General features: G+C 38.1%; 1 protein-coding gene across 18 annotated transcripts in view; it reads left to right on the forward strand.

The window, feature by feature from the left end:
* SORBS2 (sorbin and SH3 domain containing 2) overlaps positions 1-26,930 on the forward strand; it is a 247,725-nt gene that overhangs the window by 156,136 nt on the left and 64,659 nt on the right. For 10 of the 18 annotated variants that reach the window (XM_064449587.1, XM_064449585.1, XM_064449575.1 and 7 more), the window contains 6 exons: positions 6,006-6,055; positions 13,690-13,782; positions 15,384-15,410; positions 16,996-17,120; positions 18,087-18,704; positions 25,953-26,429. In XM_064449587.1, the coding sequence (XP_064305657.1) occupies positions 6,046-6,055; positions 13,690-13,782; positions 15,384-15,410; positions 16,996-17,120; positions 18,087-18,704; positions 25,953-26,429 (1,350 nt within the window). In that variant the 5' untranslated portion in view covers positions 6,006-6,045. The remainder of the gene's footprint in view (positions 1-6,005; positions 6,056-13,689; positions 13,783-15,383; positions 15,411-16,995; positions 17,121-18,086; positions 18,705-25,952; positions 26,430-26,930) is intronic. The other 8 variants (XM_064449582.1, XM_064449583.1, XM_064449584.1 and 5 more) reach the window with 4 other exon arrangements.

The following is a 26,930-nucleotide window of genomic DNA, read 5'->3' on the forward strand; positions in this document are numbered from 1 at the left end:
TTGCAGTCTGTCAAGCTCTCGTTGCGTTCTCATTGCCAAAGTCATTCTGCTACAGCTCAACATCTGAAATAATTTATTTTCAAAACTGAAAGAAAACAGTCAGCTTCACTATTTTCAAGTACTAATGCTTCATACCTCTTTTCTTCCCCTCCTTCACTGACTGTATGAGTTGGCATATAAAGTATATTGGTCTGTTGCAGAGATGAGAGCAGGAATGCTCTGCAGATTCTCAATGATTTGGGTTAAAAGAATTTACTACCACATGCAAATTAGGATATAGAATCCTGCCTGGTAATAAGTATGTGTTTGTAATAAGTTTGTTTGCCATGTTTAACTGACTGAACAAACAATCCTCGGAGTCAGTGATTTTACTGATTTGGCTCCTTAATTTTACAGATATTTTCTGAAGTAGATTACTGTCTCTAGCTCAAACTGTGAAACTGGCAAGCAACATTAATACAAGTCTGACACTTCTTCTCATGGAAATCTGGAAAGCTTCTGTCCTCGCAAAATATCTGGGCACTGGTGTCTACCTAAGACAATGAAAATCTATCATTTTCCAGCCAGATCACACACACATCTATCCTGCTGTTGATCCATCTGCACTCTGTATTGTAAGCAAATTGCTCCTATCACTGAAGGTCCTTGCAGTAGAATTCATGACAAAGGATGATAACTATAAATAATATATACTAGAATTAACTTTAAAATTAATATAAATACTATATCAGAAAATTACATTTTAAACTGACTTTTTATAAAATCATCTGTGAAATGGCAAGGAATAAATAATAGGTAACTTAGAAATTGTTAAAATCATTAGTCCATTAACATTGTCTGGTTGATCTCTGTCATCTTATAAAAGTTGTCTTGAATATCTTGGGGGAAAATATTTAGTTGGTTCAAGTCAATCTAACTCACAATTTACCTTACAGTACTCAGCAACAAGGTTGCCTGTAATACAACCATAGTGCCTGCTGTTGGTGGGGAAGGGAGGTTGTAATAATAAATATTTTCTTTTAGCCTCTTTCATACTCCATATTACATAAAATAAGTCAAAAATATTTTCAGACATAATCTCTGTGGAACTGCCAGCTTGTTTTGAAACAACAGTAGAGTGCATATGCTCTGATTCAAAACACACCAGACAAGGTAACTTGACCACCTTGTTTTTCAAGAGCCTTTCAAAACCTGTGTAAGCAACAGGCAAAGAGCATTCTGGAGTTTGCTGCTGGTTAGCTACACAACTAGCAAGCCTGGTATTTCATAGGGGTCTATTCTCCATGGCTTCAGAGCCAGAGACAGAAAGACCCTGAAAGTTTTCCATGAGCTTGGATGCCTTTGAGCTGGCACTCCCGTGTGGCATTTAGGAATTTGCAATATATTAAGTTATTAATAAAGCTGTAAAAATAATTTTTGGAGTTTCTCTATGTGCTTCAAAAAAAAAAACCCACATCTCCTTTGCCTCCCAGTTCTTTCCAGAATTTTACATGGAAAGGATATTCTAACTTCTGATGGTCTTTATCCTTGGGTAGTTATGGGTTATGGTTATTGAATATTATGAACTTAATTCTTTGAATGAAGGGCAAGAGGAAATAGCATGTTACTACTCATTTAAGCTTTGATTCACAAAGCACTTGCTCACATTTAGCTGATGTTTGATCAAATGTTAGAGCTCCTACCATATAGCTGTAGGTGCTCTAACATTTGATCAATAATGGAATTGTATTGGGTTTGCGTGGCAAGGTTTTTGGTAGCGGGAGTGCTACAGGAGTGGCTTCTGTGAGAAGCTGCTGGAAACTTCCCCTGTGAGAAGCTGCTGGAAACTTCCCCGTGTCCAAGATGGACCCACCGCTGGCCAAGGCTGAGCCCATCAGCAATGGTGGTAGCACCTTGCGGATAACATATTTAAGAAGGGGGGGGGGGGGGAGAAAGACTTGCGCAGCTGCAGCCAAAGAAAGGAGTGAGAATATGTGAGAGAAACAGCCCTGCAGACACCAAGGTCAGTGAAGAAGGAGGGGGAGGAGGTGCTCCAGATGCCAGAGCAGATTCCCCTGCAGCCTGTGGTGAAGACCATGGTGAGGCAGGCTGTCCCCCTGCAGCCCATGGAGGTTAGTGGTGGAGCAGATATCCATCCACCTACAGCCGTGGAAGACCCCACGCTGGAGCAGGTGGATGCCTGAGGGAGGCTGTGACCCCATGGGAAGCCCACACTGGAGCAGGCTCTTGGCAGGACCTGTGGCTCTGTGGAAAGAGAAGCCCATGCCGGAGCAGGTTTGCTGGCAGGACTTATGACCCCATGGGGGACCCACAGTGGAGCAGCCTGCTCCTGAAGGACTGCACCCCGTGGAAGGGACCCTCACTGGAGCAGGGGATGAGTGTAAGGAGACCTCCGCCTGAGGGGGAAGGGGCAGCAGAGACAATGTCTGATGAACTGACCCAAACCCTCATTCCCCATCCCCCTGCGCTACTGGGGAGGAGGAGGTAGAGAAAATTGGGAGTAAAGTTAAGCCTGGGAAAAAGGGAGGGGTGAGGGGTAGGTGTGTTGGGATTGGTTTTATTTCTCATTACCCCACTCTGATTTGTTTGGTAATAAATTAAGCTAATTTCCCCAAGTTGAGTTTGTTTTGCCTGTGATAGTAACTGGTGAATGATTTCCCTGCTCTTATATCAATCCACAAGCTTTTTGTTAATTTTTCTCTCCCCTGTCCAGCTGAGGAGGAGGAGTGATAGAGTGGCTTGGTGGTACCTGGTATCCATCCAAGGTCAACCCACAGCAGGAATTAAACCTCTAACAGTAAAGACACACATCTTGTATTCATGAATAAACTGAGGCGGGGAAACCTTTCTTGACTTCTCACTAGCCCTTTTTATAGCTCCATATAAATGTGGAACAGAAGGGGTGACAGAATGGCTCCCTGCAGCACCCCACACTTCAGAACTTATCAGGAACAGAAGAAACAATCACAGCTAGCTATCAGGGTCTCTTGGAGAAAATAGAGCAGCTGTCAATGAGATTCCCACAAGCCTTTTCAGTAGCTTCTCTCAGTGCAAAGTATTGCTAGGCTGAGGTAATCGTTGTAGTGTTATCAAGAAATATAGGGAGTTCTCAAGAGTTACCAAGAAATAACACAGCAATATATATTATGTATTTAGTGAAACTGTAGCAATGGTAACTGTGGTTGTATTCAACCCGACAGACCCGTTTTTTGTGCATTAGTGCAGTCATTCATTTCCTACTGAGCTACCTCTGCCAGATCAAGCCAACTAAGGAAGAATGCTATTAAGATTAATCCTGGATCTCCCTCTGCAAAAGTTAGGCACGCAACAGTGGTTAAACTTAGTGTTCTTTTACCTCAGCATCTAAGATCACGTGCGAGCTTAGCAGAAAACCTGCCTGATGCAGGTGCCTGAACAGCAGTCTTTGATTTTGCAAACTCATGCATTGCAGTAGTGCATCGTTTCTACACATTAATTATGGGTGTTCCTTCCATCACAGCATTAGCTGAGACTTGAGTGTCTTAGCTGATCACTGGGCATCCTTTTTGGCAGTGAAGAGTGATGCTTCCAGTGGAACATTCATCTTGCTTCTGTCAGGGGTCTATATTAGAGCTACTTACAAACCCATTCACGAAGAACAATTTTTGGGAGGCAATGAAGTAGGAACAGACGTACAAAGCAAAAAAAGGCCTTTGCTCCCAGCTTGTTCTTCAAATAAATATCTTAAAGACTGCTTGAAATAATGCTGAGTAAAATGCATTCAGGCATATGGCTGTTAAGTTCATTGGATTTGTTTGGATCCTACTGCCAGTATCATTAAGTATTTGAATACTACTTCAGCTCCTTAAAAGCAGAGAATTCCAAATAATCTTAGTATTAAATTCAAGGCCTACTGTTTGCATGAGTGCAACTTAAATTGCCTTATTTACATGCATACTTTTCAGGTACGCAAGACTAATTTGTTCTTCAGCAAAATGACATTAATGTGGAAACGTTAGTGACTAGAATGCAATCCCATACTGAGTGTCAGCAATGTAGCCTAAGCTGTTCAGATAGAAAAACTCTTAGGAGGACAAAACTGTAGTGCTAAAATTGTGTTGTCTGTTAAAACTTAGTAAGAGTTAAGCATGCTTTATGTAAATATATCAAAGCCACCTGCTAGAAATCATTCTGGCTCTGCAGTGTTCCATGTGTTCTGTACTTGTTGGATCTGAAAATAAATATCATGTTGCATTTCGTAGCTTGTGTGTGGTACCATCAGTGATTCAGTTCCAAGCTAAAAGAAGGCTTGGAAATGGTGTCTTCTCTAGCAGCCTGAAAACACTGTAGGAATTTGAGGCTTTAAGAATGTTCTGTAGCTGTTATAGAAATCCAAAATTTCAGTCAAAAACAGTTTAACAAAAAAGGAATAAAATAGAATTTGCCTTAATTTTAAAAAGATCTTTTAGACATTCTCAGAGCTAATTTGCTGATAGCTGCAGCATTGAAATAATCTAATAAAACTTTATTCACTGCCACATATCTATTTCCATAGGTCTCAAGAAGTTTAACATGTGTCTTTTTTGTCACAAAATTGACTGAATAATAGCAGCAAAGTTCAGAGAGTTTCTGAAAAACAGGCATTTTTTCAAGCAGTGGAGAATCCGGTCTCATTATGAATACAAGAGAGTACAGCAATATACATGTTACTTCAGAGGTACAGCTAATTCAGGGTTCCTGTTGAGTTGAGCTGGAATTCTGTTTTGATATTTTGTTTACTTGTATTACTTAGTATCTTGAGTCTTCCATTATAAAAATGGTCCCTCATGCATACCTTCCAACTTACTCCCATCATTGGCAGTTTATATTTTTAATTTATTTTTTTGAAGCTGTATTACATTAAAAATTTGGATTTTCCCCTTTGTTTTATCCTGAACTTGGTGTGGGAACAGTGCAGAGGGGGAATGACTTTTTTTAGCCCTCAGTATTTTGGTCTCCAGTGCATCTGCCTACTCAGTAAAGTAGATCATAGTGGGCAGCATATATATAATGATACAGCTGAGACTGGCCAGTATGCAGAATGCCATTGGAAACTTTTTCTACATTTATCTTTTTATGTCTAAAAGAGCATGAATAGAAGAGGTATTAAAGTTCCTGATCCTAAGATAAAGCTGTGACATAAACTGGCAGTAGATGGAAAATATTTCTAGTTTGTCCTGTGATGTACCATCAGTAGGTTAAAGTCACCTATTAATGTAGGCTGTCGTGCTTTTTCTACAGTTGTGTTTTGGTTTTGTGGGGTTTTACTATTTGTTTGTCCGTAGGTACTCTGTAGAGTTAGGATATCTAAATAGATTAAAGCTTTGTGTGCATTTTACATTGCTTTGGTGCAAATTATTACCTTTAAAAAGCACATTGATGTATAGTGACTTGATTCCCTTGACTCCATTAGGAGTTTTGAAATGGATTCCTGTGGATGCCAAGACACATGCCCTGCTTCTGTGCATAGCAGTGAGCAATATTAAAGTGTCAGTGTTGTCTGTAGAGACACAGTAAATCACTGGATGAAAACAGCCACAACTCCTGCTTATAGACAGTTGAAAAAGACATGGTAACTTTGGCTGCTTAGAAAATGTTTGGAGAGGCCTGCTCTTTATATTTTTCAGTTTGCACAAAAGAATGAATAAAGCTTATAAGCAGCCTTTAAAAATATTTCCCTATTCCTGTACAGGAGTAATTTTCAGTTGATAGTTTCAAGACCAAAAGTCAATCACTACATTTTTATCCCAGAGCAAATGTTTACAACAGAGATGCTAAAGACGTGAAAATAGAGTAGCTTATAATGGAAGCGACAGCTCATCTTTAACTTTGGAAGGACAAGCAGTACCAATTTAATTAAAGCTGTGTTAAAATAGGACTGTCATTTGTACGATAGTGATTCTCCACCCCTCCGAGAAGTCCGGCTGCCATTTTGTACCACACATTCTTGTCTTGTGCAAATTAATAGATCGTTTTATTTTCCACAGGAAATCTGAAGACTTTTATAGCAAATCCTCCCGTGTCAAAATGAACACAGGTATGCTGCTTCTATGAGATTTTTCTTTACTTCAGTGTGTTGTTTAGTAAGCAGAGAAGGTCCCAAAATGTATTTAAATTTTCATGAACAAATTGTACTTTACTTGGTGCTGAACTCAAATTAAGCAAGATATTTTAATAGTATGTCTGCTTTTGTGCATTTGTGTTCCATATATAAAATTTACATACATGTTTTTCTATGTATGGATATATATGGATACGTGAAATATACAATGCATGTTTAGCTTTCTGTGCTTAAGTTATAAGTATCAGTTTTGTACGTGTATGTTTTATGTAAAAATATAAGGACGTAACAGCTACAGAAAAGTGGTGTTAAAGCATCTCATTTTCCTAAGAAAATGCACGTGCTTTAAAAATGCTTTTTCTTTCTCTACTGTCATTAAACTAAGGGGCATATAAATACTACCCTGAATTATTAGCTATGCTTGCAATGTCAGATGAGGATAACTATTTTGTACTTACAGGGATTTGTATTTTTTCTCAAGTTGCTGTGATAGATGCATTGACCAAATGAAGTACTCTATAGGAAGTTGTCTTCATGATCTGTGACAACATACTAATATTTGCTTGTGAATCATTGAAGTCAATAGGTAGTGCTGCTGGTTTTGCTGGAAGTGGGAATAGGCCTCTCAAAAGCAAACTAGTGAAATCCCGGCCTCACACATGTTAGGTGTAAATTTTCAGTTGCAGTCAGCTCTTTATACTCCATAGGTGAACTATCTGGTTTGCAGATTAACTGTGGCACAAGGATAGACATATCTATCCTTTCCAAACCAGCTGGTTTTATCATTGACCAAGTGCAGCACCACGATAACTTGAAATACGCAAAATTTCTTATGTGGGACTTGAGGACCTGAACTACCTCTGAAGCCAGTTTGAGTGTTTCAGCAGCACATTCTGTCAAAAGTGTTAGCTTTTCCATGGTAGAGGCTGCCATTATCTAGGCCACTGTATTAATAAGGCTTCCTGCCTTCCCGTTGTCTCAGACAATGACTAGAACTCAGTAGGACCAGGTTCTTGAACAGGTTTTTAATACAAAGTTAAAAATATATTGGCTCACTTGAAACTACTATATTTGCAAATATAATAAGCAGGAGGAATGAAATTTTTCAGTTGAGTTTGTGGGGTTTTTCCCAGAGTTTTGGTTGTTCTTAGTTACTTTACGGATGCTAACCACGGTGGTGTGTTTTTCATTTATGGAAATACTACTTGAAATTTGTCCTATCCTTTTGCATTTTTAGTGAAGACATCTTTCCTAAACATGTCACTCTGTATAATTAAGGTAGTACTGAAATACGACTTGCTTCATAGAACTGTAATTTCAGAAGTAACTCAGCTAATCATCATAAATTTGACTGTGATTACATTGTGCATTGCAATCATATGAGTTAAAATCATATGATAGATGTCATTTTATAGCTTCTACTTTGAAAAATGTGGATAGCATCAGAGCAGTAAATTGCCAGTTTGTACTGCTGAAGCTCTGAAGTACAACTGTTCTACGCTGTACTAAGATTTTTCATGTAAGCTAGAAGTTCTCAAGGGAAATAGACATAAGATTTAAGTAATCTATGTGGCTGAATGACTTCTGTTGGGTATTGGGAGTCTTCTGATCACACAGGAGCCTTGAGAACTGACTTAAAAGACCTGAACACACTGAAATCCTTTCCAGTTACCTAAGGATATCACGACTGTAAGCTGGACTTCAATCTTCTCTGCACTTCCACAGTGGAAACATTTTTCATCCTATGTATGCTTGATATTAATGTGCATGTTACCAGCTTCACTAAGGGGAGGTACTGAAAAAAAAGTGGTATTTCCTATCAGTTCTATTGATATAGATTGTTTCCTGACTAATAAAAAAAAAAAAGAAAAAAGAAAACAAAATCCAGTGAGTAGGGTGTAAAAGTGAACATCTTTCACCTATCTGTTGATAAAGCATCACTTTACTAAGAAAGAGAATGACTGAGGTGGAAGCTGTTCTGCGTGGTGTTCTGGTTTAGTTGTTTCTGTTTTTTCTATTTTACACTATATTGTCTTTGAACATAAAATGCTGCAGGTTTGGGGTGGGTTTTTGGGTATTTTTTTTTCTATTTCCTTGCTTTATAACAGGAATTTGTGCATGATGCAGTTGAAGATTGTCAGATGCTATTGATTTGCCACTAGTTTTTTTAAAAAATATGCATTTCATTAATTACTCTTACAGATAAATGACCACTGTAGTTTGATGCCAGTAACTGCTGAAGTGGCAAAGCTAGCGTTTATGCAGCTTTAAAAAGAAAAAGTAAATCTACTGCTTAGGTTGGGCTCCTCTAATCCAGTGTTCCCTGTGGCTGCAGACTTGGCAGTCTGTCTCAGCGAACCCTGCAGAAAGATATTTTTGTCTACAGAGAAAATGTTTTGAAGAGGTTTTCAATACTCTACCATATATGGGAGGGATTTTTTAGCATTTTACGTTAATTCTGTACCACATGTTAGGAAGGAATATTCAACAGTGTAAGGCAATGAAGCATTTTGTGAGAGCAAAGAAACAGGCATAAGATATAGGGGAGGTTTCCAGAAGGACCAAAGGTGCTTTGGCTCATAGTTCCTTTTGGTGTTCAAATGCTGTCATAATTTAAAAATAGTAGTCTAATAGAATGTGTGCCTTTTTAAACCCAGACTAAGCAATCATCAACAGAATAATATCTTAAACTATATATAGGGGTTTTCATCAGCAAGTCTTCAACTACTTCACGGATTTGATGAACATTATGAACTTGGTGAGACATTTTGAGAAACTAAGTGACAGAAAACCTGATCTATCCATGATCACGTCAGATTAAAACACAGGATAAATGGGCTTATTGTTGATACTGTGTATGTGCATGCATACTTAATGTTGGGGGAGAGCTAATTGCATTGAGGAATAATGAATGGCTACAAGTTAATATGCTAAAACAGATTCTTAGTGTCCATCCATAAATATTTTGGCTGGGTTTTACACAGATAATTCTTGGTAAATGCCTCTAATTTTAAAATTATTAAACAAGTTAGCTGTTTGCGGTAGATGAAGCACAGAAAGGGCAGCCAAGAGTGAAAAAGTATGCAGTTCTGGAAGACTGCAAATATTTTGTGTTTGTTAAAATTATTAATGGAAGTCATCATGTGCACTAATAGCTTACATTTTGTCTGGGAGACAAGAATAGAAATTCTTGGATCCCTGCAGAGTTCCTGAATAGATTGTGAAGCCACTTCTAGATCAGTAAGGCAAATTAGGTGGGCTTGAGTGTTTCAGGCATTCTACAAAAAAATTTACTTTGTCAACCATTATTTGTTCTAATTTAGCAGCATCAAAGTACAAACAGTAGGTTCACCTGTGTAGTCAGTGTCAGGTTATGTGATAAAAGCTCGTCTGCATACCCGCAAAGGAGCTTGGAGAACCAGTGGTGGGAGGGGAAGCCCAAATAATAGCCTGCCCTACCAGGCTACTCCCAGGCCCATCTCCACAAGCCTAAAGGAGCACAAGTGCAGGCAGGAACCCAAATGAAGGACTCTCAAGGAACAAGGGGAGGCACAAGGGCCCCCTTTGTCCAGACCCTTCACAGGACTGTCCCAGGAGACTGTCAGCCCTGGGGTCCAGGTGCAGAATGAATGGGAGACTCAGTGTCTGAGCCCAGTTGCTGGAAAGATCCACCTCGTACATGTGTGCATATATATTCTCACTAGTGGATCTTCATCCTGCTCAGCCAGAGAGGGGAGGGGGATGAGGCCATTGCACCACCTGTGTTAGTGTGAGTGCTTTGAGTGTCTGTGATCTGTGTGGCCAGCCATGTATGTATGTAGTGCATACCTGTGCTCTTCCGCACGTGCCTGCTGGGAACACAGCTCCATGCTCACAACAGGTTGGACCTGGGGACATGGAGAGGCAGCAGCTTTGTCTGTCTTGGGCTGTTGGATCCAGCACTATGTATTTGCCTCGGAAGGTCAGAGTGCAAATAGGGAATAAGAATTCCTGGTCTAAAGACTTCTAAGCTTGAATTCACTGTGCAAAGGGGAAAAGGATACCGTGTTCACAAGTACAGTGGATAGAAAAATGATCAGCAAACGTTATGTTTGGGTGCCATTTTTCTTTTCTTTGAGCTGTAAGGGCTTATTAAAATGATTCTGCCCTCTAGCTGCTCCCTCTCACCTCTTCACAAGAGGTCACTATCCTTTCATCTTTGCAGACTTTTATGCCACTGCTTTTACTGACTGTCTCTGTGTGTGTGTTTGTTTTAAAAAAAAAGGTTGCTAAATGAAAGTGGTGGTGTTTTGAATTGGCTCCATTCTGCTTTGGAGCAGGACCTGACCAACAGACTATTTGTCAAATAGAGATACAGCTCACTTAGGGTGATGCTGTCTGTAGTGGGAGCAGTTGGGATTGTGGATTTACAGGGAAAGAGTTAAAGTACTTATTTGTGGAGAGAAACAGAATTAAGGGAGGGAGAGAGGAAGAAGGGAGGAAAGGTAAGGACTGGAGAAAGGTTGAAGACAAACATTGTAAGAGAGGAGCTGGAAAAGGGAGAGGAGCTGAACAGTGAGCTAACAAGGAAGAGAACATCCAGAGCCCCACCACAGAGAGCGTTAGGGTACATACACAAATACACACATCCTCCTAGATGGAGGGCAAGCCACCACCTTGTCTGTCCTTTCCAGTTAGTGGGTGGCTCTCTTTTTCTCTTTTTAAAGGTAAGTCTGCAGCGTTGATCCTAGCATTGAGGAGTTCATCCCTATACGGCCCCTGCTCTGCAAGATACTATCAGAAGCATGTCTCACCCAATGATCCTTACCTCCCTTTCTCCTTTGTTTTCTGCAGTACCTGCTAAGGATGCTTATTTATCTCCTGATTTGATCAGAGTATGTAGGGCTTGCAAAAGAATATCTACCCACCAACTGTGCTAAGTCCTGATGTGAGCTGGACTTGTATTTTAGGCGGCTGTTCTAATTCTATTATTGCCTGCAGTCCTTATCTGATTCAGGTCTCCTTTGCTTCAATGTTAAAATGATACCTAGGAAGACAGGACTCTCACTCCTGAAGAATTTGTCATGTCAAAAGAGAGAGAATTGTGTGTCTGTATATACATATTTGCAGACTTTTCATTTTTTTATATGTGCCTACATTTTGTATAAATTGTTTCACATATCCTCATTTGTTCCTTGAGTAACAGCTGTGCAACTTCAATTGCTTATAGTTTGCAAGTGAAATAAGCAGATGATCATTCAGCCTCCCTTACTGTTTTCAAAATCTCTGTTCTCTAGACTTTGAGCTTTTTGGTGTTATTTGGACTTCAAGAATCTGGGTGAATATAGATATTTGCTGGAAATTTGATGGAGCTATGAAAAAGGAATACAGGCAGGGATAAGTCTCTTGAAGTTCAACTGTGTAAGGTCATGCAGATAAGGGAAGCAGTTTGAAAACTCTCTCTTTTGAGGCAGCATGCAGGTTCTTCTGACCCTTATTCAGATACGATGCCCTTGACTTAATGGGAGCCTGGCCTGAACAAAGATGGGAAGATGGAGTCCATCATGCATAAATATTTGCTTGCCCACACACATCCATATTTTATTAGAAATTTTGCACAACTCAGTATGGTATATTTGTGCAGTTGTGTCTTTACTGAGTGCTAATTGACTCGTCATTTTGTACAGATACTGAGAATGTTATTGCAGGTACAGACTTGCGTATGGGCTTCTATATTATAGGGGTAAATATACGCATGTATGTATATAATCAGCTATAACATCTGTTTTAGCTATCTTGTATGAAGCCATGTCAAACACTTTGCTAAATAGTGGGTCCACTAAGTATAAAACTGACTCAGTTCAGTTACATTAATAATTAATTTGAAGCAGAATTTCTTGTGAAAAAAAGCCACCAAACAGTTTTCTCATTGTCCCCCTTTCTTCCCACTTCAATGTCCCTACCCTGAAATTCAGGAAGGTAGCTCCTGAAAAAATACAAATAAAGCACTGCTTTGTTTGAATAAAAGATGTGATGGTGTAATTGTTTGCCTGTTAGCGTGTAGTAAATAAAGTATGCTGTCAAAGTCTGCCAATATTCAGGTAAGATATCAACAATATCAACACATCATTAAATCTCCTTGGAATTACTTCTGGTGTATGTCGGTGGGGGAGGGAACATAAGAATGGAAAATGTGATTTTAATTACCATTGCTATTCTATATTTACATAAGCAAACTAAAATAAATGTGCAGATTTGATAGCTATGGTCTTTGTTTCACATGTACAACACTAATTATTAACTGTGGATAATGTATTGCTTTTGACTATTGCTGACTTAAATCATTTGGCCTTTTGCCTTGAGACTTGTAATTGGCAATGAGTCTTTGGAACTGCTTACACCTGGGGCAGTGGCTCTGATGTTTGCCAAGGTTAACTACTTAATGCATATCCTGCAAGACCAGAGGGCTCTTCTATTTTGGGGAATATTGGAATGAGCAAAGAAATACCAGGAGATCACTGCTTTTGCAGACGTGGGTTAAGATGTCTCTGTGGCTCAAATTACTGCTGTCACAGGACATTCCTTCTACTAATAAGTTGCAGGTCTTCCTTAAGCATAATTTTATAAAACTCTCTGTCATAGGACACAGATACAAAAACCGTTAGGGCCTCTATCGTAGTTGTGATTTTTCTTGACTTCAGTGGGTCCCTGTATGAAATTCCAGTCATATCAAATATGAAAATTAAAATATATTGAAGAACAGAAAAAATATTCTGGTTAAATATAATCAGAAAGAATATTTATTAACTTGCTTTTACAACTATAATAGAGTTGCTAAAAAGCTAAGTTGTGGGAAAACTACCTTCTAATAATAACAAAGTATTTATAAAACAGAATGACAGCTCCAAGTGAGACAGGAGCAGAGAGGAAAGAAAGAAAGGAAGGAGTCATGCAGCATTCAGAAAAAAGGTTTTTTCCATTCCTCGTTGTTCAGAGCAATTTTAGATTTCTAATCATTCCCTTGGGATGTTATTGGGTTCCAGACTTACTTTTTTTTTTAATCTTCCATTAGATAAAAAAGAAGGGGGAGGGAGAACAAGGATGTTCCACCAAAACAACAAAAAAAATTATGCCATCCTTAGTAATTTTCTTCCGTGAGCTTAAAAGATCCAAAAGACTGAATAAAAGCACTTTGTCAGCTGATCAAACATAAGCTTAGTTTATGAATGGTGTCTTTCTAATGCATACAATGAAATGATTTTACAGTGCAGATTATTGATTAATATTACTCTGGAATGCCTAATCCTTCATCTTGATTACTTGTTTGGTTTTACTAATTAGCTATAATTAAGCAGTCTTTCAGGTAACAGAATGTATATCTTTCCCTAGTGGATTAAGTATTAAATACTGATTTCTTTACTTATTTTCTGTGAGGTTTATTGTTGTTTAAAGCTTGTGAAATTTTATGTATTCTGCTAATCTGCAAAACTTGCAAATTTACACATTCCTGCAGCAGTTCCCTAACTGCATGCTTATTTTCATGTATCTTTGGCGTATCTCACACAGTGATGTGTTGCATGTGCTTGCTCCCTTTGTCTGGGGCTGCTGTCTGTATTGTTTTGTGCTTCCAGATAGCGGTGGGTGTGCTCGCAAACGTGCTGCAATGTCTGTCACATTAACAGCTGTGAAGAGAGTTCAGAGTTCTCCAAACCTATTGGCCTCAGGTATAACCGCTAACCAGTGAGATACTACTCCTGAATGGCTCTTCTATAGTGTTATGCTTTCCTGCAATATTATTCTGCAAGGAGGAGAAGGGTAACCGTATTTTCTATTCCACTGACAGGTCTGTTACTTCTATAATGCTCTTGCCTACAATTCTCTCTGCCTATGCTTAGTAGCTATTAATGAAAAAAAAAATTAGAAAGACTTAGGAAAAAAATCTGTTATTTAGAAATTACTTTTGCCTTTGATACATATTTTGGGTCTCATGTCCCCTGTTGGTTTTCTTTTTCAAGATAACACAGCATGAAAAGTAGGTTTTGTTTATTACAAACTTTTATTGCAGTGTGCTTTAAAAATTGTCCTCAAAGAAAAAGAATCTAAATACTGTTGTCAAATGATCGTCAGAAGCCAGGTTAACTTTAAAAAAACCATTTATCAAGCATGTTTTCCTAAAAGTGTTGGAAGCAAGAAAAACATGCAGAGTATTCAGTAGACAGGCAGAACTGCATCTTAGCAATACTCATGTCTGGTTTTGCAAAATTAAATCTTAATGGGTATCAGCTGCCCAGGTTCACCGGTGAATTCAGTAGTTGTAGGAATAAATCAGTAAAGAATCTTGAGTGGTGTAGACTACTTTACACCAATCTGAGCATGCAGTGTTCACACCAAACAAGTATAATACAGGAAGCTGAATAAAGAATGAGCCAGAAAATAATTGCAAGATGAATTCTTTGTTTTGTAGATCTTTTCAAATATAAGACTAATCCCCAGGAATAAGAACTGTTAGAATTTATGAAGCAAATTAAAAATTCGGTTGCTACTCTTTGTGAGGATAGTAGAAGGGTTATTTGGATTACTGCATGTATGTAAATTTAAGAAAATGCTGGGTTCTTATTTCTTAGAAACCCTTCTAACAAACTGATATAATTTCAGTATGAACTACAAGCTTCTTAATGTCTTGCTTTGTTGCATTTTAATGATAAGGAATGCTCTTAGTACTATAATTATTGTACATTAAAAATAAATAGTTTTAATTTGTTTAGAGAGGTCATTTTAGTTTCTTTAGGAGAAAAAACACTAATATATCTACAAGTATTCCAAAAAACCACCAGAATTTCTAATTTGTTCTGTGCTGGCAGTATCTATGTATCAGTTTCTGTGTTTTGCTTTGAAGTGATGAAGAAAGCATCACACATTCTGGTGTGAAGGGGGAGAGAAAATCCTGACAGCATCTGTAGGCATCTTTCTTGGTTCTGAATTAAACCTTACCAGCTCATCTAAAGGAATATTTCTTTTGATATCTAGATTTTTGGATGGTAGTATATCACAGTATTTACTGGGGGGGCGGGGGGAGGACCACAGCAAATGTTTATTATTGGCTATCTGAAATAACAGTGATTAAATAACAGTAACTCTCAGCACACTATAACCTTCTGTAGAACTTGTGCAATAAACATTTCACAGTTACTTGTGGTCTAATATTCTGAGGTGTGTGTAGGAAACGGGAGGCAATTAGGTAACCGAACAAAAAGACATATTTTCCAAGTTGTGTCATAATGTTTTTATTTCTAACACAAATTAACATTGGTTGTCTCTTTTTCAGGGTCTGATTCTCAGTCTCCAGATTCAGGTAAATAAAATACTGTGTTATTTATACATCAGCATAATATCATGTAACTGGATGAATTATAATAATCTTCCATTTATTTGATTTCATTATATTCATTATGATTCCATACATCTTTCTTTATGGAAAGCACCACTGAAATTGTAATAGTAATTGCAAGTGGTTAAGACCCTCAAATTCAGGTCTCATTTGAAAGCAGTATTTCCTATAACACAGTATATGTTTTCAGAAAATTAATTGTGTGGGAGAAAACAGACTGCTAATTTGCCACCTTTAGCTTTAGTGGCACTTGCTGTTTCATTTTTAGTCTCTTTCTTAGGATTGCAAGTTCTGCCCACGCCACGTAGCAGCCTGCTCACATAATGTGTTACTTTTTCCAGCCTTTTACAATATTTTGTCTTCAAATCTGTAACTTGTTGAGGCAGGATAGTATCTCCCTCTATGTTTGGACAATGCCTTGAGGGCTTTTCAGCTCTGAGGATAGAGACAAAACATGGCTGGTTGGTTGGAAAATCAGGGTGACATTCAGATTTGGAAATAAGATGTAATATTGGAACAACTAATCAGGTATTGTGGTGAAATTTGGTGAAACTGCTATGACCAACTGAATTTGTGAGCTGGGACTGGTGTTGATAAAGATTAACTTAGCTCACTTTACCCTAACAAAACTATGGCATATATCTGTCTCAGAACAAAAGCCCCAGCAGTGATAGTCTGCTTTGTTAGCGTCCTGTGAAGGACTGCTTAGTGTTGCCAAATTTAAGTGAAACTAGGGGAGAGGTAATTCTGGCAGGGGGAGATCACTCTGATCTGTCAGATCCTATGTCTCATCAGTGTCACATCACCGACACTTCATGATCACATCAGTGTCAGACCACTGACTCAAAGACCACCCACTCAAGAAACCTGCCAACCCAAAAGGTTAAGAAAGGTAAAGGTCTCAAAAATCATAGTGGGCATGCATAGTCATTTACATGGTAGGCAAAGAATTTTAACCAATCATTTAACAGAAAAACAATGAATATATATTAGATTATTAATATCTTGTGTATAAATGTTAGCTTCTGCCAACTGTGTGCTGGTTTGTACCTTGCACCCATATCCATGCATTTATGTAATAAAAGAAAATACCTCGACTCTGTAAATTGGGCAACACACACTGGGTAATGGACCCAAGTTTTGGGGACAACAGGATGCTTTTCAAAATTCAGCGCAGCTGTAAATTCAAGAACCTGATCTGTGAAAGTACTTCAGCCTGCTTTATACAGCAGCTGAAGCACCAACATGTCAAAAGGATTCCCAAGGCTAAAATGCATAGTCTGCATGAGTGTCTGGGGAGATATCAAACTGCTTCCAGCAGTATTGTCAATGCTTGAGGTTTCTAGATTTTAAAGATAAATATTTTGTAAAATGGCAGCTTTAGCCCTGTTCTTACAACTTCCATGGTGATTACGGCAGTAATGTCAGTTGTGTAGTAGCTAAACTTTTCTAGAGTTTAATAGGTGGATTACTATGATGACAGCAATATAGAGATCTACTAATCACAAAAAAAAAAAAAATTGTTTGATTCTTTTTTTCCTCACAAAAGCTTGGAGATCTTACAATGATGGAAGTAGAGAGACACTGAACGGAGATGCTAGCAGTTCATCTCTTACAGCAAAAGGTTTTAGGAGTGTGCGGCCAAATCTACAGGATAAAAAATCACCAACTCAGGTAAAACTAACACAACAAGTTTCATGCTTTGGCATTTGTGTGTGTGTTATTCTTGGGGGATAGCATATATAGATGGGATACCTGTGTGGAACACTGTCATGATGTCTTCCAGATAGTGCGAATCACCTGTTCATATGGGTCATTATAAATTGTTTTACTGCATAGATAAAGTATACTCCACAAAGGATGCATGCCTCCAGGTTAATTACCAGAAATTCATTTCGATAAACAAGACAGCCAGCTAAATAAAAGTAGGTCATACACAAATAAAAGCTTTCTAGGGTTGTTCCCAGACTTCAAAGAGTATTTATTAATATTTTACGCTCAGAGAAATGCATCAGTCATCAAAATAATAACTGAAGATTAATGTTTTACTTACAAGGTAGACAATGTTTCTGCTTGTTTTGCAGAACAATGTAATTAGAGCTTAACTTGGAAACACATTTATCTGTCCAAAAAGATCAATGTACCAAGGTCGATACTCTCTCTCTTACTATTTTAATTCAAAAGTTTAAGAGGCTCTGTGTGTTATATATATATATATATGTGTGTGTTACCTGTGAATAATAGTTTGTTATCTAAGATCATGGAGTACATTTTGGAAATTACTTATGTATCTGAACAATTTCACAGTAATAATTCTTAATCAGTGTAATAATTGGGGTTTTTTTAAAAGAAAATGGACTATTGTGGGCTCATTTCTGATCCCAGTGTACTCTGAGCAAATGGAATATCTGACTTTCTAAACACAAGCTGTTCAGCCCTGCACAGCAAAAGGTGGTGGGAACCTGACCAATTCAATTGTCCATTGAATTGACCATTGTTGGGATGAAGCCCCTTAAATTGCTAGTTCCTTTTTTTTGAAGATAAAAGTCAAAGTGAGTAATATCTCTTGCTAACATTTACTTTCTCTCTGTTTCTTCTTCAATGTTATTTTGCTGTATGTGGATGCTTTTGGCAAATAAGGTGCCTCTGCCACCCCTTAGAAAAGAAAGTTTTCGGAAAGCAAAAGTAACTAATCACAAGAACGGAATTAATCTCCAGGCAGTAACAACTGGTCCGACTAAACACCTTCCCACAGATACTGTCTATTACACTAACGAGAAGTCTGTCCAGAAGACAATGTCTTCTCAAATATCTAACACAAGTGTGTCATATGCACAAAAAGTCATTAAACCACTGACCTCAATCTCCAGTGCAGGCACAAGCACAGTAGCTGGTGTTAGTACTACTCTCCATCAAGGCCAAAGGCAACAGTCTCAAAAGCGTAAGGTATCTACCCTGAAATTAACCCGGGCACGTGACCCAGCAAGTAGCATTCTTTGTAATTCACAGCAAGAGCTCAAGCCTGTTGAAGTGCCAGTATTTCCACAAAGGCCTGTATCACCTGCCTGTAACCCTGTGCCTGAGATACACACAGCATCTCTTTCCATTCAGATAGCTCCCATCCCTGACAATAAAGCAGAGCCTGAAATCCAAGAACATCCACCTAGTATTTCTCCAGACACTTCAAAGATGTCTTCAAAGGATTTGGGACAAAAGTCTACAGTTCTTCCTTCTTCACAGGCTGCAGAATGCCATGTGGTATATTTAATTTTTCCATCTTTTATTTTAGATGATTCATGAATCGCTTAATAACTCTGTTTAGCTATACTTACATTATCAAAGTTAGACCTTATGTTTTCTGGGTAAAACTACCTGTCACATGGATCAAAACAGAACTGAACAAAACCTGAAGTTTTTGGAAGGGTATTAAAAAAAAAATAATCTGAGCTGTAAGGTAGACTTTGTTCCTCAGTGAGCACTTTTTGGACTGCAAACGCACAATAGGAAATTAGTGAATTGTAGCTGATGCATCTGCTTGAGGAGCTTGCATTAAATCGTTATGCTGCCAAAGGTGCTGGGAGGATCAAGTATGGATAGAAGAAGGTTGAGCTGGGGAGGGTTCTACAAATGCAGCTCTCAGTCTGTTAGGCCACCAGAAAATGTATTTTCTCAGTCGGTGCTTTCTGCAAGGCTAGTCACTGCTGTCTCCTGTGTGTCCTGTGCAATAGTGCTTTTTAAAGAAAATGGTTGATAAAATCTTTTGTCAACTACCTCTACATAAAGCATCACAAGGCACTGAACTTTTAAGTCCCTCTGTTTCTCCTATACCCTATGCCTACTGAGGTGAAAATTCTTTGTTAACTATACTGATTTCATCTAGGAGAAAAGGGAGCAACAAGCACACAGTATAGGACCAGAGGAGTCTGGGCAGGGTTTATCACCATTCAGAAAGTTCAAATAGTCAAGTAAAATAAGCCTTGGAGCAATAAAGCGTCAGCAAACACATACTAGGCAAAAGGAGAGCTCTGAATAAACTTTGTCACTTCTATTCTGCTCTACCTAAGATTAAGATTTTTTTATTTAAAAAGTTAATTGTTCTAGTATATCTACCAATACACCAGCTTATCCGAGTTTGGAAGCCCTTCAGTTGCAGATAGGGATTGCTATAGGTCTAGGCATATCTGCCCCAAAGCTTTGGCTGAGTGAGGATCCCGCCGTGGCATGCCTGTGTTCATCTAGTTCTGCTGAAATCAGTGGGGCTACTCTGAAGTATGGCACAGTCTTGCAAACTTAGTCTGTTGACAGCCCTATTGTCAATAGTAGTAACACATCTGCTCTCTCAGACTGTGATTCTTTCACAGCATCACATTCAACCATGTCTTTAGAAGCCACAAGTATCAGAACTAGCTACAGGATCATTTTGCAAGTTGTAATATGTCAATTCCTCCCTTCAATTCCCAAGTAAAAATTTTGATCAGAAAAAAGCTCTATGAAATAATATGGCAACAATTTGCAATGCTCCTTTTGAATTCATTCCATTAAAAAAGGGAGCACAGAAGAGTCATTCACATGTGTCTTTCTCGTGGTTAGAGACAAAACTATAATCTTAAACCTTTCTATTAGACTACATAAAATGTAGAACATTTTGAGGAAAAACAACTTGCTTTACCCTTGAGAAAAACTGGTTTGCTACTTAGTGATTTTTGTCAAGTAGAACGAGTCGGTTCAAGCAAGAGCCATGGTAAATATATCATGTCAGAAACTGTAACAAAAGCTGAGCAAGAGCTTTTTCTGGTAGCTAGGGTAAGTATGAAGATTATAGGAGTCAGGCTTGCAAGCCTTTTAAATATGAGCAACAAGGGATACGGTCAGACAGTATAACAGGTGTAGGTGTGGCCAGTACAACTTATGTGTCTATGTTTTCTTTTCACTTAAAAATAGTTGTTCAGCCTGTAAGTAATATGATGCATTATATATGCTCAGATAAATCAAAGTGTGTCTCAAACAGAAAGTAGTTTTATGACAGCTAACAAGAATTAGGGGAAATACCTTTATTTTATGATCCAGAATAATACTCAAGCTCTAATCAGAATGACTAAAAATAATTTCTAGCTATGTTTTTCTTAGATTTTAGAAGTTAAAACACATATTACAATTTATTTTAGAATCTGTTTTAGTTTCACTATGAGCTGACAAAAGTCAGAAAAGTAGCTGTGACTTGTTTGGCAATTCTACACTTATTTTTCTGCCTTCTTGGTTTCAGTTTGTGGGAAGAGTGATCAGAAATTTGGCAGTTGGGTTTCTTTGAATAAAAAGATAAAAATTTCAGTCGATCACAAGGGGTTATTAAGGAATATAGCCATCTTTTCAAACTGCATCCATTCATTGATCTCTCGCCTGCAAAATTCAGCTGACATCCTCCCTGATGTTCAACTTTGAAATAAATTCTAAACTGTAGAATGAAGAGGTGTATCAGGCATCACAATCAAGTCCTGGAGCCAGTGGGTTTTGCTAGCTTTGTGATAAAATACGTACCTAAAACTAGAGTATAAATCAGCATGTCAGATGGTGTAAAGTTCTACATCAGATGAGGTTCCAAAGCCAAGATGTCGTGGGCTACAATTAGAAATAAAGGCTACAGCTATATGTCTAAAAAGATTTTAATCTTTTTTTTTTTGACTCAGATCCCTGGTTCAAATCTTGGAACTGTTCTAACTAATGCCAAAAATTATGATTCCCTTCAGGACTGTATCTCATGGTATTTGCAAAGTTCACAATTTCTCTCACACAGACGAATTAACTTCCAGTATACTATGCACGATAGTACTTTCCTCTTTAAAATTGTTTTAGATTTGCAAGGACTTGGTACATCAGTTAAAATACTTTTGTATATGCAGATCATAGGTTGTTATGTTAAGCTATATCCTCTGGGGATGCTCTCAGACTGTAGATTAGGCCCACCAGCGATGTTCAAAGCTGCCACAGAAATTCTCAAAACCAAATCCGTTTAGAAAGGCGCTGTAAAAACAAACAACTCTCCCTCTGTATCTGGGTTTATGTATGTGGAGGAGCATGAGGCAAGATTGGCTAATCATCACGTCTTAAGAGGTGGTAAATGAGAAATACTGTGCATGTTTGGGTATCTGTGTAGCGAACATGTGCAACTATATTATGTCACAAAGCATGGAAAAGTACAGCCAAAAGAGCTTGTATGGTCCAAGTTCATGCACAACCATTTTGCAGTATTTTTTAATGTATCTTGTTATGTTTGTGCTCCTATTTGCACTCCATCTCAGGGCTTATCTGCCGAAACTTCAGGAGCAAGCAGAAGCGTGGTATGACTCAACCAAATGACATTTTGTAAACACTCCTACTCAGAGAAAGGTTAAACTCCTTAAAAGTGTATATGAAGAGAGAAGCATTCAAGTTACTCAATATTAGGTTTTTACATTATTACAGTCTTGAGAGATGATGCGGCTCTGTACCGTACTGCAGCTATGAGAGAAATAACCTTATCTATTTCAACAGAGAAATTAGTATTTGTTAGTATGAGACCGATGAAGATAAACTCTGTTGTCTGAGTTTCTTCTAAGAAAAAGTTCTAAACTAATGAAGAATTCTGAGCTGCATCTTCTGAAGTGAACACCTGGTGTGTTTGTGGTAATTTTGTTCCTGGGTTCATAAGTGTCCTCTTGTTCTAGATACGGCGCTCTCAAACTGAGGATGCAAAACATTTGCCGTGTTTGTTTGAATTCCACAGATGAGTGAACACTTGTTTCACTCCTGGTGTCCTGGAGGAATAAACACTACTATACTAGATGTTTATGAAAGTGTTTCTTTTGCCAGCCTTATAGCTATAGACAAAGTGAATCAAGGAAAATAAGCCGGAAATCAAAAAATTGTTTCTGAATCTGTTCATCTAATACCTTAGTGTTAGGTGTTGACAATACATTGAGTGATGTAGAAGGGAGAGAAAACAGGTTTCAACATTTTGGGGACAGGCAAGCAAAGAAAATCACGCACGTAATTTTCATTTTAAGTTCTGTATCACTAGTGTGGTTTTGCACAAGGGCTGAACTCTACCTCCTTACACTGAGTTTAGAATAAGAGGGCTAGCTAGTAAAAATGGGGATAAGAATGTAACTTGCAGCATCAGTTTGGAGATTTTGACATCAGCTTTTAACAATTAAAAATAGAGGTATTTTTACCCATTTGTGCAAGCGTATGGGTGTAATTTGATTGACTACTAAACTCTGCTATGTATTAACAAAATGAGTTTATTCACTTATTTCTGAGTCTCCTTATCTGTGTCTTGACTGTTGAAGCAAGGCCAGCACTTTGGTGTCATTAGTAATCTCACACCACTCCCTGCAGATCTTGCATTAAAATGATAGATGACTGGTTTTGAAACCCATACTAGGGCCACATGTCTACTTCATGTGAATTGGGTAGCAACTGTATTCTTCAGGCCTGACATTTTACCATTGATGGAAGGTGAACATTTCCATGGACCAGCAGAGACTGTGATAACATTTATCTCTCTCTCAAGCGTTGCTCCACAACCCAAGAGAATTATGTAATCTAACTAGTTTTTCATCATTCTAATTGGTTAAGTACTTGTTTGGCATTTAATCTGCCTGACTTCTGCTGGCGTTTCTTGTGCTACAACAATAACAAACCTAATCTGAAGCACACTGAACGGAATTGGTATTAAAAGTTTTCTGGAATGCATTCAGCCTTCTCCTTATGTTTTTCACAGTGATGAAAAATACAGATTAGTAGTAGCCAAATGTATCTGTTTAGAGTTTACCAGCAACCCATGTTTTTTAAATGGTGTAATCAGTTTTCAAAAACAATGCTGTTTTAAATTGCCATTTCAGCCACTCTTTCCCAGAATGATGGTTGTACCTATGACAAAATTCTAGAACCGGGCAGAATATTCAAGTTTTACTCTACAGACCTGAGAAACCACGTGTTGGGAGTCAGTACCTAGAGTTGCTGCATTCCTTCTACCCGTGTTTTAAGAATGATAACTTTATATTCTTTTTAAGAATCTGCCTTGACGAAATCAGCTATTATTTGCCAAACACAATTAATTTAATTCTTTAAGAACTCAATTTCACTAGCTCTCTGGATGCACCCTGAATATCTGTTTGTGTGTTGTCCCTCCCTTCTTTTCTCAGGCATGCAGGCAATCTTCTCAGTTCAAAGCCAGAAGGCTTACTAGGTTTCTCAAGTCTCCAAAATTTCCTGGTTTTTAACAATTTAGAGATCAGTTTACATATTTTGGCTCAGTCATATGTAACTTCTATTCTGGGGATGCTGAGAGGATATCTGGTCTCAAGAACTTCAGAGCTTAATATTGGCTCTGCCTCATAATCGCATTGTGGCCTCCTGGTTCATGTCTTTTTCTGGAGATCTTGAGTTACAACATGGATGATGAAATTCATCATGAATGATGGTTCTGTCTTCCCTTTATGTATCTGTGAGGTAAAATTACTGTTTCTTATACATGTATGTAAATGCACACCACTTAAACCCTGATATACTATGCTGTATAACCAGCTGTTTCACATCTGCATTTGATTGCTTTTCATAAAATTATTTTGATAGTGTTCCATTGTTCTTCTGAAGTTTCCATTGGCAAATCAGTTATCTCTAAAAGTCGTATTTCCTTTTATAGTCATACACTCAATTATTGATTTTCCGATTAAGAAGTAATCTATTCAGATTTAGTCTATGGAAAGATTTTTTTTTTTCCAGTTGTAGATTTGAAACATTGCTGTGAATAAGATTTAAAGCTCCTTGACTAAATTTCTTTAGTGTTTTAACTGCAGATTTTAACAGCAGCTTCTGGCTATTTTTGTGTACACCAGAGGTCCAGCAATGCCAAAGAGTTCTTTTGAACCATTTGGAACAAGCAATGGATATCTGCTCACATGCTTAAGATTCTTTTTCTGAAATGCTTATTCATAGGGATGGGCCCATTGGCCTCAGTAAGGTTATTTGTGTAAATTCTAGTTGATCTCAGCAAGAATTATGGGACTGGACCCCCAGTGACCTCTCATAAGTAGCACAATCTGGGTTGTGTTCCAAGTCTTCCATAAGGGCTTCAGAACATATTTTCAGATTTTGGATTAAAATGCCAAAACAGCATTTTAATCTGATGGCTTGAAATACGTTTTGAATGATTAAAGACATCTGCCTATTCTGAGCAGAGGAAATAACCATGTTATTATTGGTAACAATGTGATATCTATGAGTAAATGTTGCTTTTTAAAATAGTAAATACTGCATATGATATCTTACTGTCCTCTATTTTGCATAAATTAAAAATCCCAAACACTCATTCCCCACAGGTATTCCAGAGTTCCTCAGCGCTACCAAAAGTGAAACAATTAGTGCTGAAGTAGGCAGTATTTTGACGTACTTCAGGAGCTGATTGAAAGCTCATGGCTGATAGGCGGTATAGAAGGATTTGTGCAGCTCTTTAACAGAGATTGGATGCCAACATGCTTTTCACATATCTTGAATTCAAAAAGAAGTTGCAGATGAAGAAAGCCAGTTTCAGGACTGGTTTAAATCCAGTGTCCTGTGTCTCATTTGAAATAACAGAACATACAGTTCTGACATGGTGTGGCAGTTTCAACAAGCACTCTCACGAGGATGTTCCCTTATACTTTCAAGGAATTATGCTGAAGCCAAACCAATAGTATATTTTGTTTCAGTATGAAGTCATCCCTCTCCTGTTCCTGTGCTCCCAGTCTTTGTTGTTCCTCAGATTTATACCAGTTACCCTAACAATCCTTGTGTCCTCTAATGTTGAAAGGCTCCTATGAGTACACCTTATCCAGTCGGCTGACAGGGTGCTTCCAGGGTGCTTGGAAATTCAAAGATCATCCAAACATTTTTATTAGAGAGGCAGTGGAGAAGATGTATTAAGTCAAAAAGACAAAAAAGTCCACAACCTATTGCTTGCAGCTCATATGACCATTGAGTATTAGTGTTTCCGTTCAGCTTGCAGTCCTGCCCATCTGTATATTACAGTTAATTTCAAAACGATACCTGTTCTTTGACAAAAAGCAGAGCAACATTTACAGAGATCAGACTTGCAGATCCTTTTTTTCCTTTTACAAAAAAAAGAACATGACGTTCTCTAACCTCATGTTTATGTAAAGTATAAAATAGTGTAAACCTTCTCAATGCACAACTGAGATCATTAATATATGCAGTACATTATGAATATTTATCCCCAGCACACTATGGTTTCTGGCATTGCTTCCACTAGTATATGATGCATTGATTTCTTTTGGTTTTTTGTTTTTCTACTCTAATATAGAGCGTGGTTAATTTATTTCCTAATCCATGTGATTGTGAACGTCCTCGGGCTGCTGAAAAACTTACGCTTTTGTAATTCTCCTACACACAGCAAGAGGCAAAAGGAAAAGTTTTTTATTCATTTGGTAATCTGTTTCTTCTCTTATTTTTTTTTTCCTCAAATCTCAGCTTGGAAACCAGAAAGTAACTGCCCCTGTGATGGAGGTAAATGCTTCACAGACACACAGACAAACAGCAACAGAAGCTTCTCCACTGCCTCTTCCTCCTCCTGTGGTACCAGTTAACAGAGCCTCTTTGTCACCAGACAGTGGCACCCATCTAGTACCATATTCTTTGCCAACGCTTGATGATTTTTTGCCTTCACGCTTTTATAAAACCCCAGCCCTTTCACAATTTTCATATAAATGCCCATACCTAGCTTCTGAAAGTGTTATCCACAGGAACGAAACAGCCTCTGTAAGCACAGATTCTGCCATGAGTGAGTGCTCCTCCCGCACAGTGAGTGAGTCCTCCACAGCCATTCTAGATGAGCTGCAGACTTGTAGCTATACTACTGACTGCTCTGAAACACCTTCCCCAACCTTGAGCCAGATGTCTGCTGTGTCAGATGGCACCACCTTAACCAACACTGCTGCCACTTCTCATGTAATTATGCTTCCTTTTTTCCTCCTCCATTTTGTTCAAACAGGTTGTCAAAGGGGAAAAGAATTCAAACTTGTCTGTATCCTGTTACACAGACAAGTATTCCGTTTCAGTAGTTTTCTGTGTTCACAGACTGACAGTATGTTTTGCAACAGTTGTTTAAAAAAAAACCCATTGGCATAGCAGATTTGGTAATAGGAAAATGATACTAAGTTGTTGCACAGCTGTATGGTCAGCTGAGGTATATAAAACACTTTGCTTAAAATAAATGAAAATAAGTTCACTAAATATCTGTTCCAAATGTATTAAAAGGAAGGCGTCTGTAGAGTTTGAAGAGATTTGTTTAAAATCTGTTGGCAACATACAGGTTTGTGGAGATTGTAGCCTCTGGGCTACCATCATTTTTGCTTTATACTGAGGTACAGATTTCAGTAATATAACTCATAAATCCATAGTAATTTTTGGCAATATTTAATGCAGTTTTTTCCCCAGCCATGACCACTG

The sequence above is a fragment of the Phalacrocorax carbo genome, chromosome 4 (assembly GCF_963921805.1).
Source record: "Phalacrocorax carbo chromosome 4, bPhaCar2.1, whole genome shotgun sequence".
Classification (NCBI taxonomy): domain Eukaryota; kingdom Metazoa; phylum Chordata; class Aves; order Suliformes; family Phalacrocoracidae; genus Phalacrocorax; species Phalacrocorax carbo.